Source organism: Andrena cerasifolii, chromosome 6, assembly GCF_050908995.1.
Source record: "Andrena cerasifolii isolate SP2316 chromosome 6, iyAndCera1_principal, whole genome shotgun sequence".
In the NCBI taxonomy this organism is placed as follows: Eukaryota; Metazoa; Arthropoda; class Insecta; order Hymenoptera; family Andrenidae; genus Andrena; species Andrena cerasifolii.
In genome coordinates, this window is record NC_135123.1 from 7,945,525 (window position 1) to 7,960,434 (window position 14,910).

Sequence of the window (14,910 nt, forward strand, 5' to 3'; positions counted from 1 at the left end):
TTTATTATGGATTCTCGGTTTCCCGCGTTCCGGTATGGCACGCCAAGTTTATCATGGCGACCGAAATTTTCCAACAACGCTTCATAATTTCACATAACCTTACTTCATATATGTACATCTGCAGAAGGAAGGGGAGGAAGGATTTATTCAGATATTTCAAGTTACATTTCTCTCGGATTTGATCGAACTATTGCAAGTTAAAGATATTCTTATATCTAACTAGAATATTTGACAATCAGCAGCCATCGGCTCGGTTCTCATCGATTACCAGGTCTCACCACAAGGAGGTTGCTGCGTTTCGAGACCCGTAGAGAGATAGATGGAAACGAAGTTCCATCTGGGTGAGTCCTAATGGTTGAAATTCTAATTCCCACTGTAATGGGCATTTTGATCTGTTTCTGTAGTCTACTGGTGAGTTGCACGTGACAGGGAAATGGTAATGGGGCTCTGAACACCCAGAAAACCTTGCCGCGAAATTCCATTGGATGTTAAATCTATTTTATACCTCGTCTATGGTTTGGGTAAGTTCGGTAACGGTAAAACAGGTTGCAAGTGGCGGTAGCGCAACGTCACCCATCGAACCCCGAGTTTACACGCCTAACACCATCTCTAACGGCATTCCTCGATGATGTTACATAATCTCTGTTATGCACGCCATCGGTGAATTATAGATACGCATTTCGCAATCGATGCATTTACGAAATCGTCATCCATTGCGTTAATCGATTTCTTCCTCCTTGACACTGAAATTCCTAGCACGTCCTATTTCAATCATTTCACCGAGAATGCGTAAAGATCCTACATTATTATTAACAAGGGGAGGACAGGGTGTGGTAGACATCGATTTTGATGAGCCTTGGGACGATGGATCTATATCGAAAATAAGTAAATAGGTGTAAATTATTAAACATTTCATAGTGGCTGTGGGTTTTTAGTGGGTAAAAATCCCTCACCACCCTGGTTCCCCTGGGGAATTCCCCTCTGGAGGCGTCGGGGTGCCTTTTGGAGATTTCCCCACGTTACAAAAAATAATTTTTTTTTTATAAATTTTTGTTCTAATTTTAAGTAAATAAAATTTACGATTTCAATGAAAAAATCCCGGCCCTCTAAAGGTTGACGTGGGGAAATCATCAAAAGGCACCATGACGCCTCCAGAGGGGAATCCTCCGGCAGCGCCAGGGTAGTATGGGATTTTTACCCTCTGAAACCCCACGACCACCATGAAGTGTTTAATAATTTACATGTAAATATCTCTATTATTAAGGCCTATTGGCTTAAACCCTCGGACACCTATTTACTTATTTTCCACGTAGATCCATCGTGCTAAGGCTCATCAAAATCGATGTCTACCACACCCCTTACCTCCCCTTGTATGTTTTATTCATCTAATCTAATCTGATCTGAATCTAATCACCCCTGTCACTACAGAAAAACGTCCCTTTCCTCAGGAATCTATAAATTACTAAAAGCCATTGGGGAATAGGAGGAAAAGAAATTTATTTCCCTAAAACTGAATATCTACGCGTGTAACGACAAAAAGGTTTGTAGTGGTCATACTTCATTACAATTCTCATGATACGAAATAATCCAGCGGTTTGTGGTCGCGACACGGCCCTGTCCGAGCAGAGCACTCGGATTGGTCGAGCGTCGAAGCCCACGTGATCTTTTTACCAAGAAGCGTGCCTGCGCCGTGTGGTCATCGCTGTGCGGGAAGAGAGGAACCAGCTCCCACCACCTCGTAACCAGTAGCGCGGCTCAGCTGTTTCTGTTTACTAAACAAAGGAGGCAGAAATCAGTTCAACGGTGGACGGCGAGCGGCACGTTCGTGTGTCCGTACGCGACACCACTCCTTTCCTAACCCCCCTTCGATCACCCATCGAACCGATCTCGTTTCCGTGATCGTGCCGATAAATCGCGAGTGCATCTCACCCAGGATATAATCCCCGTAACCTCCCAGAAGGTACACGCGGAGGTACATCGGTGGACGAAGGGCTGCAATACACAGAGAAAACAGTGAGTACCTGTGACAGGCGTCCCACCTCGATCCCAATATACGTGCGGTAGTTTCTCCGTGATCCTTGACCCGATTACTTGGCGGTATTCTCGTCCAACGCGTCTTAATTCCGTTCCCGTTCTAATCTTCGCGAACCTCTGCTCGATCGATCCACCCTAGCCTCCAACCTACGAGCGACGTTCTTTTCCGCCTCTTTATCGCGACATCTCTCGATACGCCTCCTATATCGCATTACGGAAGCCGAATCTCTGGCCTGCGTTCTCTTTCCGTGCTCGCGTGTTTGCATGTCGAGGGACGCGTCTCTCCGAATTGTCAAAATTGGCAGATCCGTGATTCAGATTCAGACGTTACTGCGCCATGGTAGCTGTCTCTTCCAGATTTTTTTCTACCGCATCGAATAACCGTTCGGGGATGCGCCAGATAGCGTGGACAGTATTTTGCTACGCGTTGTGCGTTCGAGCCTTACATAATCACTATCAGCTGTACGCGCACGGGAAACGGGGATCCGCGGTGTTCTAGCCAGCGTGCGTTCACAGCTGCTAGCGTCGTATCCCAATTGCAACGCCGTTTCCTCGAACCAGTTTATTCCCTGTCGCAATCTTCCTCCTTATCTCCCGCCTGCATCTCGGTGTCCGTTAAGAAATCTCGCTTAGTCCGTGTCGAAAGGGTTACCTGATTTATCGACGATGGGAACAGCGTTTTGTCGATCGCTAGGTACAAGGGCTTTTCGTAACTTCTACATACGCTCGCCCATCGTAGATAGCGACAGCGACACAGTTCCCCGGGAATAAAGAGTCGAGCGAGTAACAAGTAGTCGTTAATTGCGACAGGTTAGCGGGTCTCGTTTTCTCTTAGACATTAGAGCGCAGTTGAACGATAATGGACCGTAAAAGAGGCTTCGGAGGGAACAAAGGAGCACGCGTCCGTGAGAATTGCGTCGTTCCTTGTCTGTACGAACCTCAAGGCCGACGCAATTGAAAGGAACTGTACTTTGACACGTCGGTTCGGGCATAAGGAAGGAAACGCGAAATATATGCAGTCTCCAGTGGCGTCTGGAGTCATTGTGTTCATCGTACTTTTGCTGTCGCTCAGACGTACCTGTATGCTCGTTTGAAATTGTTCCTGCTGGCTTGCATCATTGGACAGGTTAGGTAAAAGCTCGTTCGCGGACGATTTTTAAGCTCCCTTGATAAAGTAAAAGTTGCGCGGTAACACGCTGGTCCGAAATGTTTGCTCGGCAGTGCTCCATTGGCGTCAACCGGGCTTAGCTTACGGAAGAAGCGTGCATTATGTAAACGAAAGCGCTTCGCCTCCAGGAATAACGCTTCTGTAACACCACCGCGGTTGTTAATAGCGGGCGCTTTTCGGCGCTGAAAATACCCCCGCGCAAATAAATGATTAGAAAGCAGGCAGCGCCTTTCAGCGTCCATTGTCGTCGGGGCAGCCCGCGTGGCTGATCTCCGCGCTCCCTTCGACTTCTGCTCGGTTTGTTTTTCCACATTAGAACTCGATAGATGCTTGGATAGGAGGCACTAATTAGCGCTCCCGCTCCGCGGTAGCGTAAACGTTACGGATAGCTTCCGTTTTATCCTCGTTCCTTATCGACGAGTTTTCTAAAAGAAGTCGAGGAACTTCCTGCGATCCTCCTTTTTTTTTTCCGCCACGAGGAAAGTGATTTCTCGGAATCAGCGGTCCACTTTTTGCGCGCGCCGTTCGAAACAAGTTTCGTGGCGGAACGGACGCCACCGTTCGACGAAAGAAAGCTTCGTCGGTCCATCCGTTTCGCAGGCTACCAGAGTCTGTGATCGCAATAGATTTTTAGATATTTTATATTTTTTCATCGTCGATCTGACACACTTACCGGAAGGCAGAGCCTCGGTACATTGTACCGTGTCCGATGTATCTCTCGACTTTTACACACACACACATCGATATAATAATTGCCGTGCACCGATGCGAGACCCGCTCTTAAAAGCCGCGATACGAACAAAGAATAGGTGCATGCGCGCACAGCGTTGCCCAATCTCAGGTCTCGTCCTCTGCTGTTCCTGCGGCGCCGATACCGATAGATCTGTCTAGTCGAAGCAGCCAAACAACGACACCTCGACAGTGATCAACAGCCGGTGTCTAACTTCCTGCATAGTTTGAAAGGTAAACCTGCCTCGTAACGGTCAGGCTGGCAAGTGTTCTTATCGACGTGGCAGCCCGAGCGACTCAAGGTCGCTGGAAACTTGGAATCGTGCTTCGTGCGAGCGCTGACTAGCCGTGAAGCAAGTTCGACGCGCGAGTAATCGATTTAAGTCGAAAGGGAGACGGTTGGGAAACACTGACACGTGTTCCACGCCGTTGGTTGCGACACGTATCTATCGATAAAGTGCACACGCTCGAAATCGATTTCCTCGCAGCGGCTGCGTCGCATTTTAGCCTCACTTCTGATAGGGATCGCGGTGTTACGTCTGCGTTCGTGGCGCGCAGTTGGGACAGCGCGTGTACATATATATATATATCTGGAGATAGATTCACGCGTGCACACCGTAAATACGGGCGCGTTTGTGCGCGTGTGTAGGTGCGCCTCTCTGTAAGTGCCTGCCGGCAGATATATGTATCTCTGCACACGTGCATGATGCTCGGGTCGCGAGCGGAGCGAACGGCAACCTTGGCCAACCGAGTAATATTCCGAGACGGGAGAGCATTTGCGCAGCACACACCAGAAACTCGCGCTGTACTCTCCCCTTGCTGCGTTATCGATGTCATCAGCTTCTGTCCAGCAACGAAGGAGGATATAGATCACCATCGATCCCCTCTGTCTCCGAGTTACCCACCGACCCTGCCGCGACTGGTACAACGAATTTCTTAGCCGCGACTATGTACTTTGAAACGAGGAAATCGCGCAGCCAAACACTCCATCGCTCCACCTCATTTCCCCTGTGGCTAGAAAGTATCGTTTATCGCTGTTTTTCTCTCATTGCAGCGACTGCACGAAAATCGGCACCGGAGAGGCACGGTGGAACATAATGGTACACCCGTTCTGGAGAGCGGCCCAGTCTTTTCTGCCTCGTACCTATATCTCGCGTTAACTTTCTAAGTCCTTGGGCCACGGAACAGTCGAGGCGAGCGTTGTACGTATCCTCCTGCCCGAGGAATCCGAAATCTCGCGGATTCTCTTCGGTCATTTTTCCCCCGTCACGCTTCGCTGCGGTAATGCACGCCGTTTCTAATGTACTTCAGACGACAAGAGGACGCGGGGAGGGTGCAGTCGCCTCGTAGAAATGATCTTCGAGTGTTCAGCAGCGGTGTCTCGCTTCTCGGGGGACCGATCACGCGAGATTCTACTACGTTCCCGACTGACCCACTACGCGGCAGCTTCTGCCTGACATTTCGTAACCGTCACCGCCAACGTATATTTAGATACACGTTGCGCTGAAAGTTAGGGTGCGTTCACGCTGTTGCGACATTATGCGAACTCCTGGGAATAGTTGGTCTCGCAGTGGAACTGTGCTGATCGAAATTTACTCTGGTTTTGATGCGAAGGGAACTCGCGCGATAAAGACTCCCATTTGGGAAGGCTGCGGTGGTTGCACGCGTGCGCGTTAATTTTTTACTTGGGATCTGAAATTAAAGACGCAGCGAGCCTCGAGGGCCATTTCTTTTTGATTTCGAGCGCAGGCAGGGTCTCTTGCTCGACTCGTTGCGGCGATCTAAGCGCACCCTAACGCCTTTGAACCACGCTTCGCTTCTGGAACGCGTAGGATCGTCAGCTGTTCGGCCCACTCGCGCGCGCCTGCCCGATTTTAACCTGTTAACTGCGCCGTAACGCGTTGCTCGCATTAAGGAAGCGCGATCGAGTAGGGTGGCAAGTAAATACGGGAGGAGGTGATGTACTTTATTCAAACAATTGGTTCGAGGAGAACTTTCACCCAGAATTGCCCATCTCTGCGGTTTCCCAGCAGCTTGGGAGTCCAGAAAAATGCGCCGAAGAAAGTTCCGATGAAATATCGCTCTACCGAAAGGTGGGGATTTCTCCTAGCAACTATTTCTCGCTGGAAAAAAAGTCTGCTCCTCTCCGAATGTGTTCGGCTACTTCCAGCGAGCCTTTTAATCGTTTCCTTGGGAAAACAGGTTTCCGCTCGGATCTCCGTGCGGATTTTGCTGGGGCTTAGCCGACGCCTAACCGTCGTGTATATTTCGCGCATGAAATCGTCGGCCGGGGAGAAAGTAGCGTGCTCGCGTTTTAGCGTCGTTACCGTGCTCGATGCTAGAACAGTTAACGAACATTGCGGCCACGTGATGCAACGGAGCGCATTGTGTAATTTCATTAGGATAGCTTTGCATATTTGTTCGAGCGTTTGCGTTTCCATGCTCTCTCCACGCAGTGCGTTTAATATCCAGTAATATTCGATGTTCGGCTTTCAGCCCCCGAGCAAAATTACCACCAAGGACCTTCCGTGCTCCTGGACCACCCTGCACCCGATGACCAATCGCATCGACCTGTTGTACCTAGACTCGAACGAGCTGCTAGCGATGGCAATTCGAAGCCTGCGTTTCAAGATCTCGACCAACGCTTAAACCCCCCTCCCGAAGATCGGCTACCCATACAATCAGTTAGTTCATTCCAGTAGCGCACTTAGGATTTAATCTGTTTATTTGACAAATTTATTTCAGAAATAAAATCCCGATTTCTTTTCTTTTTGCGAAGCTCTTAAATTACTGCAGTCGAGGTTAGATTAATCTGCTTTTTCCTCTTTCTTTGGAGGGGTGTCAGGGCCCCTTGCTCCCCCCTGGGTGCGCGACTGGATAATTCTAATACATTGATACGGTTAGATTGTTAGACACTGGAATACACTCTGTTTTTGAAGCAGCGCAGGTACTTACCTAGTTGAAAGTAATATTCAAAGGATGAAGGATATGACCCTAGCTTTTATATTTTATACAGCTAATGGGGGGAAGGGGTTAATCGGTAGCGAGTAGAACGATAGACGATGGGACCTAGCTGGGCCTTATTCGATTAAAATATCGAATAATAAGTTACTCGAGGATAGGGAATAAATTCTTATTCGCGAACTCCGCGATGGAGAACTGTCCGAGGCTCTGGCAGCGGTTGATCGTTGCCGTGTCGAGGACATCGCTAGGCGGGTATCAGGCGAGGAGAGCACGGTGCGCTGCGCCGCTTCTATCGGGCTTCTCGTTGGCAGGCCCGTGGTCCGTACCGGAGAAAGTTAATTTCGCATGGCCGTTGAACCGATATCGCGATTACGTAGGGGAAGCCAGGGAGTAATGCAACGACTATTACGCCGGTCTACTCCTCTCTGGGCGCTCGTCGAGCGGATCACAGCGCGCGCAATCGCCTCTCCTCTCGATCGTGCAATTTCCCGAGGGGATGAAGCCGTTGCGCGTCCCTCGATCGTCCACGGCGGTTCTTTCTCTCTTCTCGTGGAAAGCGCGCCGTCCACGGCCGCGGAAGAATCCCGCGGAACGTTAGAAAGCGTCGCAGACCTCGTGCTGCTGCTCGAGAAGCTCGCCGCGAACAGAGAGGAGGACGCCGTTTGGACACCGCGTCCAGGAGTCGCTTGCGCGTTGTTCCTCTACTTGCACGTCGGAGCACCGCCAAAAATTCACGTAACATTCCTACCACCCCGCGTTCACTATGGGATATTCCGTAATCGTCCGTCTTCGTCCGTCGTGGTCCGTTGCACCCTCCCACTTTTCCTTCCCTTTCTTTCCTCTTTCTTCTCTCTCCATTTCTTTCGTTCTCTTCCACGGGCAGTGTTCGAAGCAGAAACTGCCGCATTCCATTCGACGGACGCTGCTTTCCGTCGCGCCGACTCCGGGGGTATAGTGCCTATCCGAGATATAGCGACTTAGGTGTGAAGTCCCTCAGCGGGGTCTTACCCGACACCCTGCTGAGTACTGGCCGCTAAATACACCCCCCTACTACCTCTTGCAGGACTGTATTTAGAGGAGACCAGGACAAAACCGGGGTCCTAAAGGGTAAAATCTCCAAAATTACCTGAAGCATGCAGTGACTTTAATTTAAAATAAGTTGTTAACATAAAATAATTTATATTACAACTGTTCTAATGCTGTGCATATACCTTACCACAACGGATTTGTATTTAATATGTGCTGACAACGAGAGAATTTTTAATAGCCAGTAGCAAAGTTTAATTGATGTCTTTTAATAATGACAATCAATGTCTTTTTTATTTTACTAAAATCGAAATTGTAACACTTAATCTTTAGGGCCCCGGTTTTGTCCCGGTCTTCCCTAAACACAGTCCTGCTAGAGGTCACGTTTAGCGGCCCATACCCAGCAGGATATCGGTTAAGACCCCGCGGAGTGGCCTCACACCTAAGTCACTATAGCTCGTAGAGGCACTATACCTTGGTTCCCCGCAATCCTCGCGCTAAGACCGCTGGAGGGCAGCGCCGAGAAACCGTTCCGTGGCACCTTTGTCCGCGGTGGTGCCAGCGCAACGATCCTCCCGAGCTGTTCGAGATAGCTGATAGAGTAGTCGCGTGGGCGAAGCTCAGCTCGGCCGCGGAATCGTTTTCCAGCGACGACCGGCAGGGACCCGGTACCGGTTTTCCGCCGCGCAAAAAGACAATGCTGTGACCTTAGCGGATATGGTCAGACCAGATACTCCTCGAGGATGCCCGGTTCGCGCGTTTCTTCCTCCCGTCCGTTCTGTCCCCGACGGACAAAGGCACCTTGTGCCGCGCCGCTGCGAAGGGGGCTCCCCTTTGTCCGCACCCTCCCATCCACTGCGAGGTAGATCCCTCGCCGTCGTTGATCCTGCGCGAGTATCGAGGGGGAGTCGGATCGCGAGGGAAGGAGAACAGAGTTAGATCGACCGGGGGGGAAGCTCGCGAGCCCTCGTAACCCGAGGAACAATGGCCGTTTAATTTTCTAGTGGCGGCGTGTTAAGCCCGACGGAAGCGTGAAACGATGGTCTGTTTCAGAATGCAGTAAACATGCCGTCGTTGCTGGAAGCGCTGGAGCTGAAGTACGGCGGTTCAACGACCGACTGCTCCCTGACGGACGAGGAGACGGAGTCCAGCTCGCCGAAGGCCGCCCTATCGGTCAGCATCTTCATACCGAAGAAGTCCCCGCGGCACACGGTGCCGGCCCTGCTGGTGCTACAGGACTGCGACATCGAGTCGGCCGGTAACGACGACGAGAAGCTGCGCAGCAAGTGCAAGAACGTGGAGGAGCTGGATCTAGCGCAGAACAAGCTCTCGCAATGGACAGAGGTGTTCGGGATCCTGCAGCACATGCCGAAGATCAAGTTCGTCAACCTGAGCTTCAACAGCCTGGCGGAGGTGCTCGAGATCAAGCACGGCAGCTACGACCTGCTCAAGAACCTGGTGCTCAACGGCACCAGGGTGTCCTGGTCGACGGTGCAGGGCCTGGTGCGGTTGCTCCGTAACCTGGAGGAGCTGCATCTCTCCCTGAACGAGTACAGAACCGTGGACATCGACCACCAGAAGCCGGAGAACGGCAACGCCTCGGTGAAGAAGCTCCACTTCACCGGGAACCCGGTCGAGGCGTGGAACGAGACCTCGAAGCTCGGCTACATCTTCCCGAACCTGGAGAGCCTGGTCCTGGCGGAGTGTCCCATCAGGTCGCTGGACCTAGGCGAGAACAGCAACTCGAACGACGAGGAGGCGCCCTGCCCGAACAAGGACCCGGAGAACGTCAGCCAGGACAACGAGAACATGAACAACTTGGACGAGAACACCTCCGCGGATGAGAAGGGCAACAGGATATTCGCCGAGAGCAAGGTCAATTACGATAGGTCCGAGTCGGAGTCAGAGTCCAGCGGCAACACCATCAAGTCCCCCCACGACCCCTTCAGGAAGCTCAGGTTCCTCAACGTGAACGGCACTTTGCTGTCGACTTGGGACGACGTCGAGAGACTGGCCAGGTTTCCAGCGCTCAAGTCCCTCAGGATTCAGGGCTGCCCTCTTTTCGAGGTGAACGACTAGATCCTCTCTCTGTACTCGCGTCCACAGGGAAGAAGGTGTCTAAGACAAAATCGAGCCAGTTCCAACGCACAGTACATCTGGCGCTACTCAGGCGCGACCCAGATTCGTTGCGGACACTCTGTAAGACGGTTAAAAGCGGGAGCAACGAGTCGAGGGACAAATTGATTTATTAAATGCACCTCGCTCGCGAGGGTGATCTCGCGCCCGAACGGGCTTCAGATGATTTAGGGTACCATCAGCCTCTCGATCCACAGACGGCTTTATTTTTAGAAGGACGGCTGTGGGAGCGCGATTTCGAACAGTCTTCCGTTCGCGGTAACGGAACCAATAAAAGGAACGCCGCTGAGACGAGAAAACGTTACGACAGCTCGGTCTAGTATGCGCCACTAAATCCGTTCATTTTAGCTGTACCGGCCCGAAATCTTGGCACCAAATCAACCGCTTTAAACGAATCCGCGCGCGTGCCTTTCGAAGAACAATCTGCACGGGCAGATGCCGGTGGTCCGAAGTCCTAATCTTAATCGAAAACTTACTCAGCCTCTGGATTTCAACCGCTCACTCTGCTCGCCTGGATATTCTTCGGTGGAATTTCAAAGTCGATTTTCTCGAAAACGACGCGCGATATGGAAAATAGTTACTCTTTCTTTTTCACTTATAACGAATAAATTAGTCGAGAAAGAGGAATAACATTTTTTGATATCGCGCTTCGTTTTCGAGAAAATCGGCTTTGAAATGCTTGACGTTGCGTCCAGGGGAATCTACCGAGGGCCGACTCCGTAAGCCATTTTTAAGATTTTTTTCAGGCATAATTTACAGTTCTCATAGAAATATTGTATTACCTACCTTTAGTACGCTGTCTTAAGAGACTATAGAAAAAAAATAAATAGAAAAACATCCATAAGTTTTAATATATTAATTAATCTTCTAGACCCCCACACGCGAGCTGGTCGAAGGTGTAACTATGGAACAGCAGGTCCGAAATGAAATTTCATTTTTTTGTTATAAACTATATGAGTGTAGTTTCCGTTGTACGTACGGATTCTTTGATTGAAAACAAATGTTATGAAATACGCTCGAAAAACTGTCCATCTTATTCGAGGATTTTTTAAACTTTTCTTGTAAAGCGCACCATTTTTACAAAAATAATTTGTTTAAGAAATCGGTACGTACAACGGAAACTACACTCATATAGTTTATAAAAAAAAATTACATTTGATTTCGGACCAGCTGTTCCATAGTTACACTTTCGATCATCTCGCGTCGGGGGGGTCTAGAAGATTAATTAATATATTAAAATTTATGGATGTTTTTCTATTTATTTTTTTGTATAGTCTCTTCAGACAGCGTACTAAAGGTAGGCAATAAAAATTTTCTATGAAAATTGTATATTATTCCTGAAAAAAATTCATAAAAATGGCCTACTTTTCCGGCCGTCACAGTGGTGTTCCTCCTTAAGTGCGCGGTAACGTTATTTCGCCTCTGTATTTTTAAACGCGTTGCAGAGTCCTCGAGAGTACACGGAGCACGAGAGGCGGCAGCTTTTGATCGCCAGGCTTCCAAACGTCGAGACATTGAACGGCGGCGGCGTGATCTCGTCCCAGGAGCGCGAGGACGCCGAGAGGGCCTTCATCCGCTACTACATGGACAAGCCGGAAGCGGACAGGCCCGAAAGGTGGTAACCCCGTTCCGCGGCGATCTTTCATCGCTCCTTAGTTCACGCGCCGCGCCTGCTTCCTGCTTTACCATTTCTACGCTCGCCGACACCTGGCCTGCGATTTCCATTCGCGCACCAGCCCCGACTAGTTCCCCGTTTCCTTGCCGGGTCTCGGCTTTTGTCGCCTCTATTCCGGACGAAGCAGAACCCATAAAGCTATTCTAGTTTCACGGCCATCGTCGGTCTCGTCGCCAGCCCCAACTTGACCCTGCTCCAACGTTTTCAGGTACTCCGAGCTGGTGGCTATTCACGGAAAACTGGACCCTCTGGTACATGTCGACCTGAAGCCCGAGAAGAGGGTCAAGGTCACGTTCACTTACGGAGACCTCGTCGAGGTAAATTCCCTGCAAAAGATAATCGCCAGTATTTAAACCGCAAGATATCGGGGGGTGTCGAACTGACCGCGGTCAGTCTGCTGCTTTCTCGTTGCCGCGCGTTCACCGCGCCTCGAACCACTTCAGATGTATGTACCGTAACGTTGCTGGTGCTCGTAGGTGCGATCGGTGGACGTGTACAGAACGGTTTTCGAGCTGAAAACCAAGCTGGAGACCATGGTGAAAATCCCGGCGAACAGGATGAGACTCTTCTACGTGGATCAGGTGAACTGTCCAGTCCTCGCTTTACTTTAGAGGGCCGTTTTCTGTTTTCCAGAACGTCTGGTTCCTCGAGAGGCCCCTTAAAAGACGCGAAATCAGCATATGAAAGCCCCTCCAGCCGAATCCTTTCCTCGCACCTCCTCGATCCCCAGCATCCTGTCAACTTCCCGAAGCGTTTAACCAAAGTCACGGTCGCAGGTGAAATTAGTTTGTTAGACGGTGGCCTAAGGACCGAAGCCTTTTAATCTGCTATCTGTTGAAGGTGATGAAGGCGCAGTACGGGCCGGAGGAGATGCTGTACCCGAACAAGCAGCTCTATCGGTACAACATCCGCAACGGCGACGAGATCATCATCGACAGCAAGCTGAATCGTTTCGTGTCGACGTCCTCGACCACGTCTTCCATTCGTTCCTGAAGAAGGTTCGCCAGCGAGTCATCGGACGACGCGAAGCATACCTGACGATCGTCGGGATCTAATCTCCGTTAACAGGATCCGCGACTCGGCGGTCCCGAGGGCGCGGGCCTCGGTCGTGAATCGACGATGGGGGCAGACTTGGGATTTTTTTTTTATGTATATATATACATACATATATACACAAACATATATACACATACACACAGACACGCATACACACGCGGTGTAATTGTTTTAGCGATTGTATATTTATCATCGATTCTTCAGGGTTGAGAAGCATTGTAACGCGTCATTAGGAGCCGAGCGACGCGAGTCTCAGTTTTCACGGATTCCTCGGCGCACGTTCGTCGAGTAGGGACACCTTTGAACGGCAGCTTTGGGATTGTACGCGCAGACGTGCGTATGCACCCCCGTATCCTTGTGACGTTCACTTTTCGTTTTCGACGGATTTGCGACTCTTCTTCGAAGCCTCGCCACTAATCGTTAGCGTAGACGGCAGACGAGCATGCGGAGGAAAGCGTACGGTACTTAGCCAAGTAGTGTTCGACTTTACCGATTGTTTTACGCGTAGCAGACGTTGCCTGTTGGCCCCGGGACACGCAAGTCGATGCGTCTCACTACTGTACAGGGAAAGAGGCGAACTTAGCGAGTCGGTCGTGAGCGCTCGAGAAAGCAGCGGGAGAAGATGATTCTCGTAGACTTCGCTCTCTCGTTCCGTCGCGAATGGGGTGCCAGCGAATCGACGCGACGTTGGACGCGTTAGTCAAAGTGACATAGGACACATGCACGTGGAGTGAGCTTGCTGCAGGGACGTTGAATAGCGAAGCGTTCGCTCCAGTTTGTTAATCGATGTTTTCCAACGGTAAGGACGCTCGAGGAAGAGAGCAGGGAGCTGAGCTTGAGCGTGACGTGGTCACGGACCTTAGGATAATGCGACGAGCGCGGCCCAGAAAATGGAGAAATAGTAAAAAGGAGGAGAAAATCTTCAGGCTGCCGAAGAGATTGCACTATTTTTGTAGATCGCAGCCGGTAACGTTTAAAAGGGCGCGGACAGGACGATGTAAAATAGAAGGCATGACTGGAAAAATGGTGAAGTGTACGCGACACGCGGCTTCGGTTTATTCGCACCGAATTTTCCTCTCGACTCTCACAAGCGAACTGTTTGCCACATGCTGGGGGCAATCGTGGAATATTAAAAGTCACCGGCGAAATTCTTTTTCCTTGTACTTTATCCAGCACGAAGGAATAAGACTCGATTCTATCAGGAACGATAAAGATATGTTCAGGAAATTGCGCGAAGAGAGTTGTGGTGTAATTCTGTGCATTTTCGGTGTGTACTCAAGCGCGATAACCGCGAATTACGAGTGCCGATAACACGGAACGTTGGCAACTCGCTGTACTTCTAGACGATTTACAAGCGTGTTTCGCAAGCTATGGTTTCCTTGGCTCGTCCGAGATTCTGCGAATTGTGCAGAAGCACGGTTTCTGACCGGTACCATCGAATTACGTGAGAGAATCCATCGGTAGACACTGATGAGGCGCGAGGGATCTAGGAAGCGAGCAGACCCCGAGGATGTCGCGCGTTCCGGCTTATTCCGCTTGCGAAGCGTGGGACCTTGAAGAGTCACTTAGTGCCTGCCTTTTACTAGCGTAACTCGGATACTTCTAACACTGCCCTGTAAATACCATAAACGCGCGCGTACTTCGGACAGACCGGGTTCTGCGAGAACAACTTCGTGGACTCTTCATGGTAGCGCGTTGACCCCGTGCATTGGAATATCATTGGAAAATTCGCGATAACTTTAAAACGAATCCCCAATGAAGCTGTTGATCCTTGCACGGAGATGCTCCCAGTGCAGCCTTCGCGAAGGACGAGGAGAAACAGGCGGTGGACCGTTGAACAAGGGGGGTAGGAGTCGGTCGACGCGTCTCTGAAAAGATCTCGCTTGGCGAACATTGCTGTTGGATTTCAGGGTCGTCGATCGTTTCGGGACTGCGAGCAGTCGCTCGACGGACTGGTCCCCGACGACCCTGCAGTTCCACGGTCGAATCGTGTGTCTAGTCTCGGAAAAGGAACTCTGCATTAATCTCATTTTATATAATAACGATCCTTTCTTGTGCTGGCGCAAATGTGTACGTACTAACGGAAATAAAATGTTTATATGAGACGCTGGCCCGTGTTTCT

At 50.4% G+C, this 14,910-nt stretch overlaps 1 protein-coding gene and 1 long non-coding RNA gene across 6 annotated transcripts; one reads left to right on the forward strand and one right to left on the reverse strand.

The window, feature by feature from the left end:
* The first annotated feature begins 497 nt into the window (after nt 1-497).
* Nucleotides 498-14,893, forward strand: Mlt (tubulin folding cofactor E like protein mlt). 5 transcript variants are annotated; one of them, XM_076814310.1, is made up of 6 exons: nt 498-521; nt 8,975-9,988; nt 11,503-11,672; nt 11,941-12,049; nt 12,209-12,313; nt 12,573-14,893. In XM_076814310.1, exons 1-6 carry the CDS (start codon nt 513-515, stop codon nt 12,723-12,725), a joined length of 1,560 nt encoding a protein of 519 aa, XP_076670425.1. In that variant the 5' UTR covers nt 498-512; the 3' UTR covers nt 12,726-14,893. The 5 variants fall into 5 exon arrangements, with proteins under 5 accessions (XP_076670425.1, XP_076670430.1, XP_076670428.1 ...); XM_076814313.1 differs by lacking the exon at nt 498-521 and adding an exon at nt 1,767-2,013; XM_076814312.1 differs by lacking the exon at nt 498-521 and adding an exon at nt 6,439-6,615.
* LOC143369878 (uncharacterized) lies at nt 1,633-4,131 on the reverse strand. The gene is made up of 3 exons (XR_013085517.1): nt 3,876-4,131; nt 2,022-3,813; nt 1,633-1,772 (listed from the first exon to the last, which is right to left on the reverse strand). It is a non-coding gene; the product is annotated as an uncharacterized LOC143369878 (long non-coding RNA).
* Nucleotides 14,894-14,910: the final 17 nt, after the last annotated feature.

Coding starts and splice junctions, on each gene's coding strand:
- Mlt (XM_076814311.1), top strand. CDS start 8,639: ATGGTCAGACCAGATACTCCTCGAGGATGCCCG. Junction 8,672..8,974: donor ATACTCCTCGAGGATGCCCG/GTTCGCGCGTTT, acceptor GGTCTGTTTCAG/AATGCAGTAAACATGCCGTC. Junction 9,989..11,502: donor AGGGCTGCCCTCTTTTCGAG/GTGAACGACTAG, acceptor AACGCGTTGCAG/AGTCCTCGAGAGTACACGGA.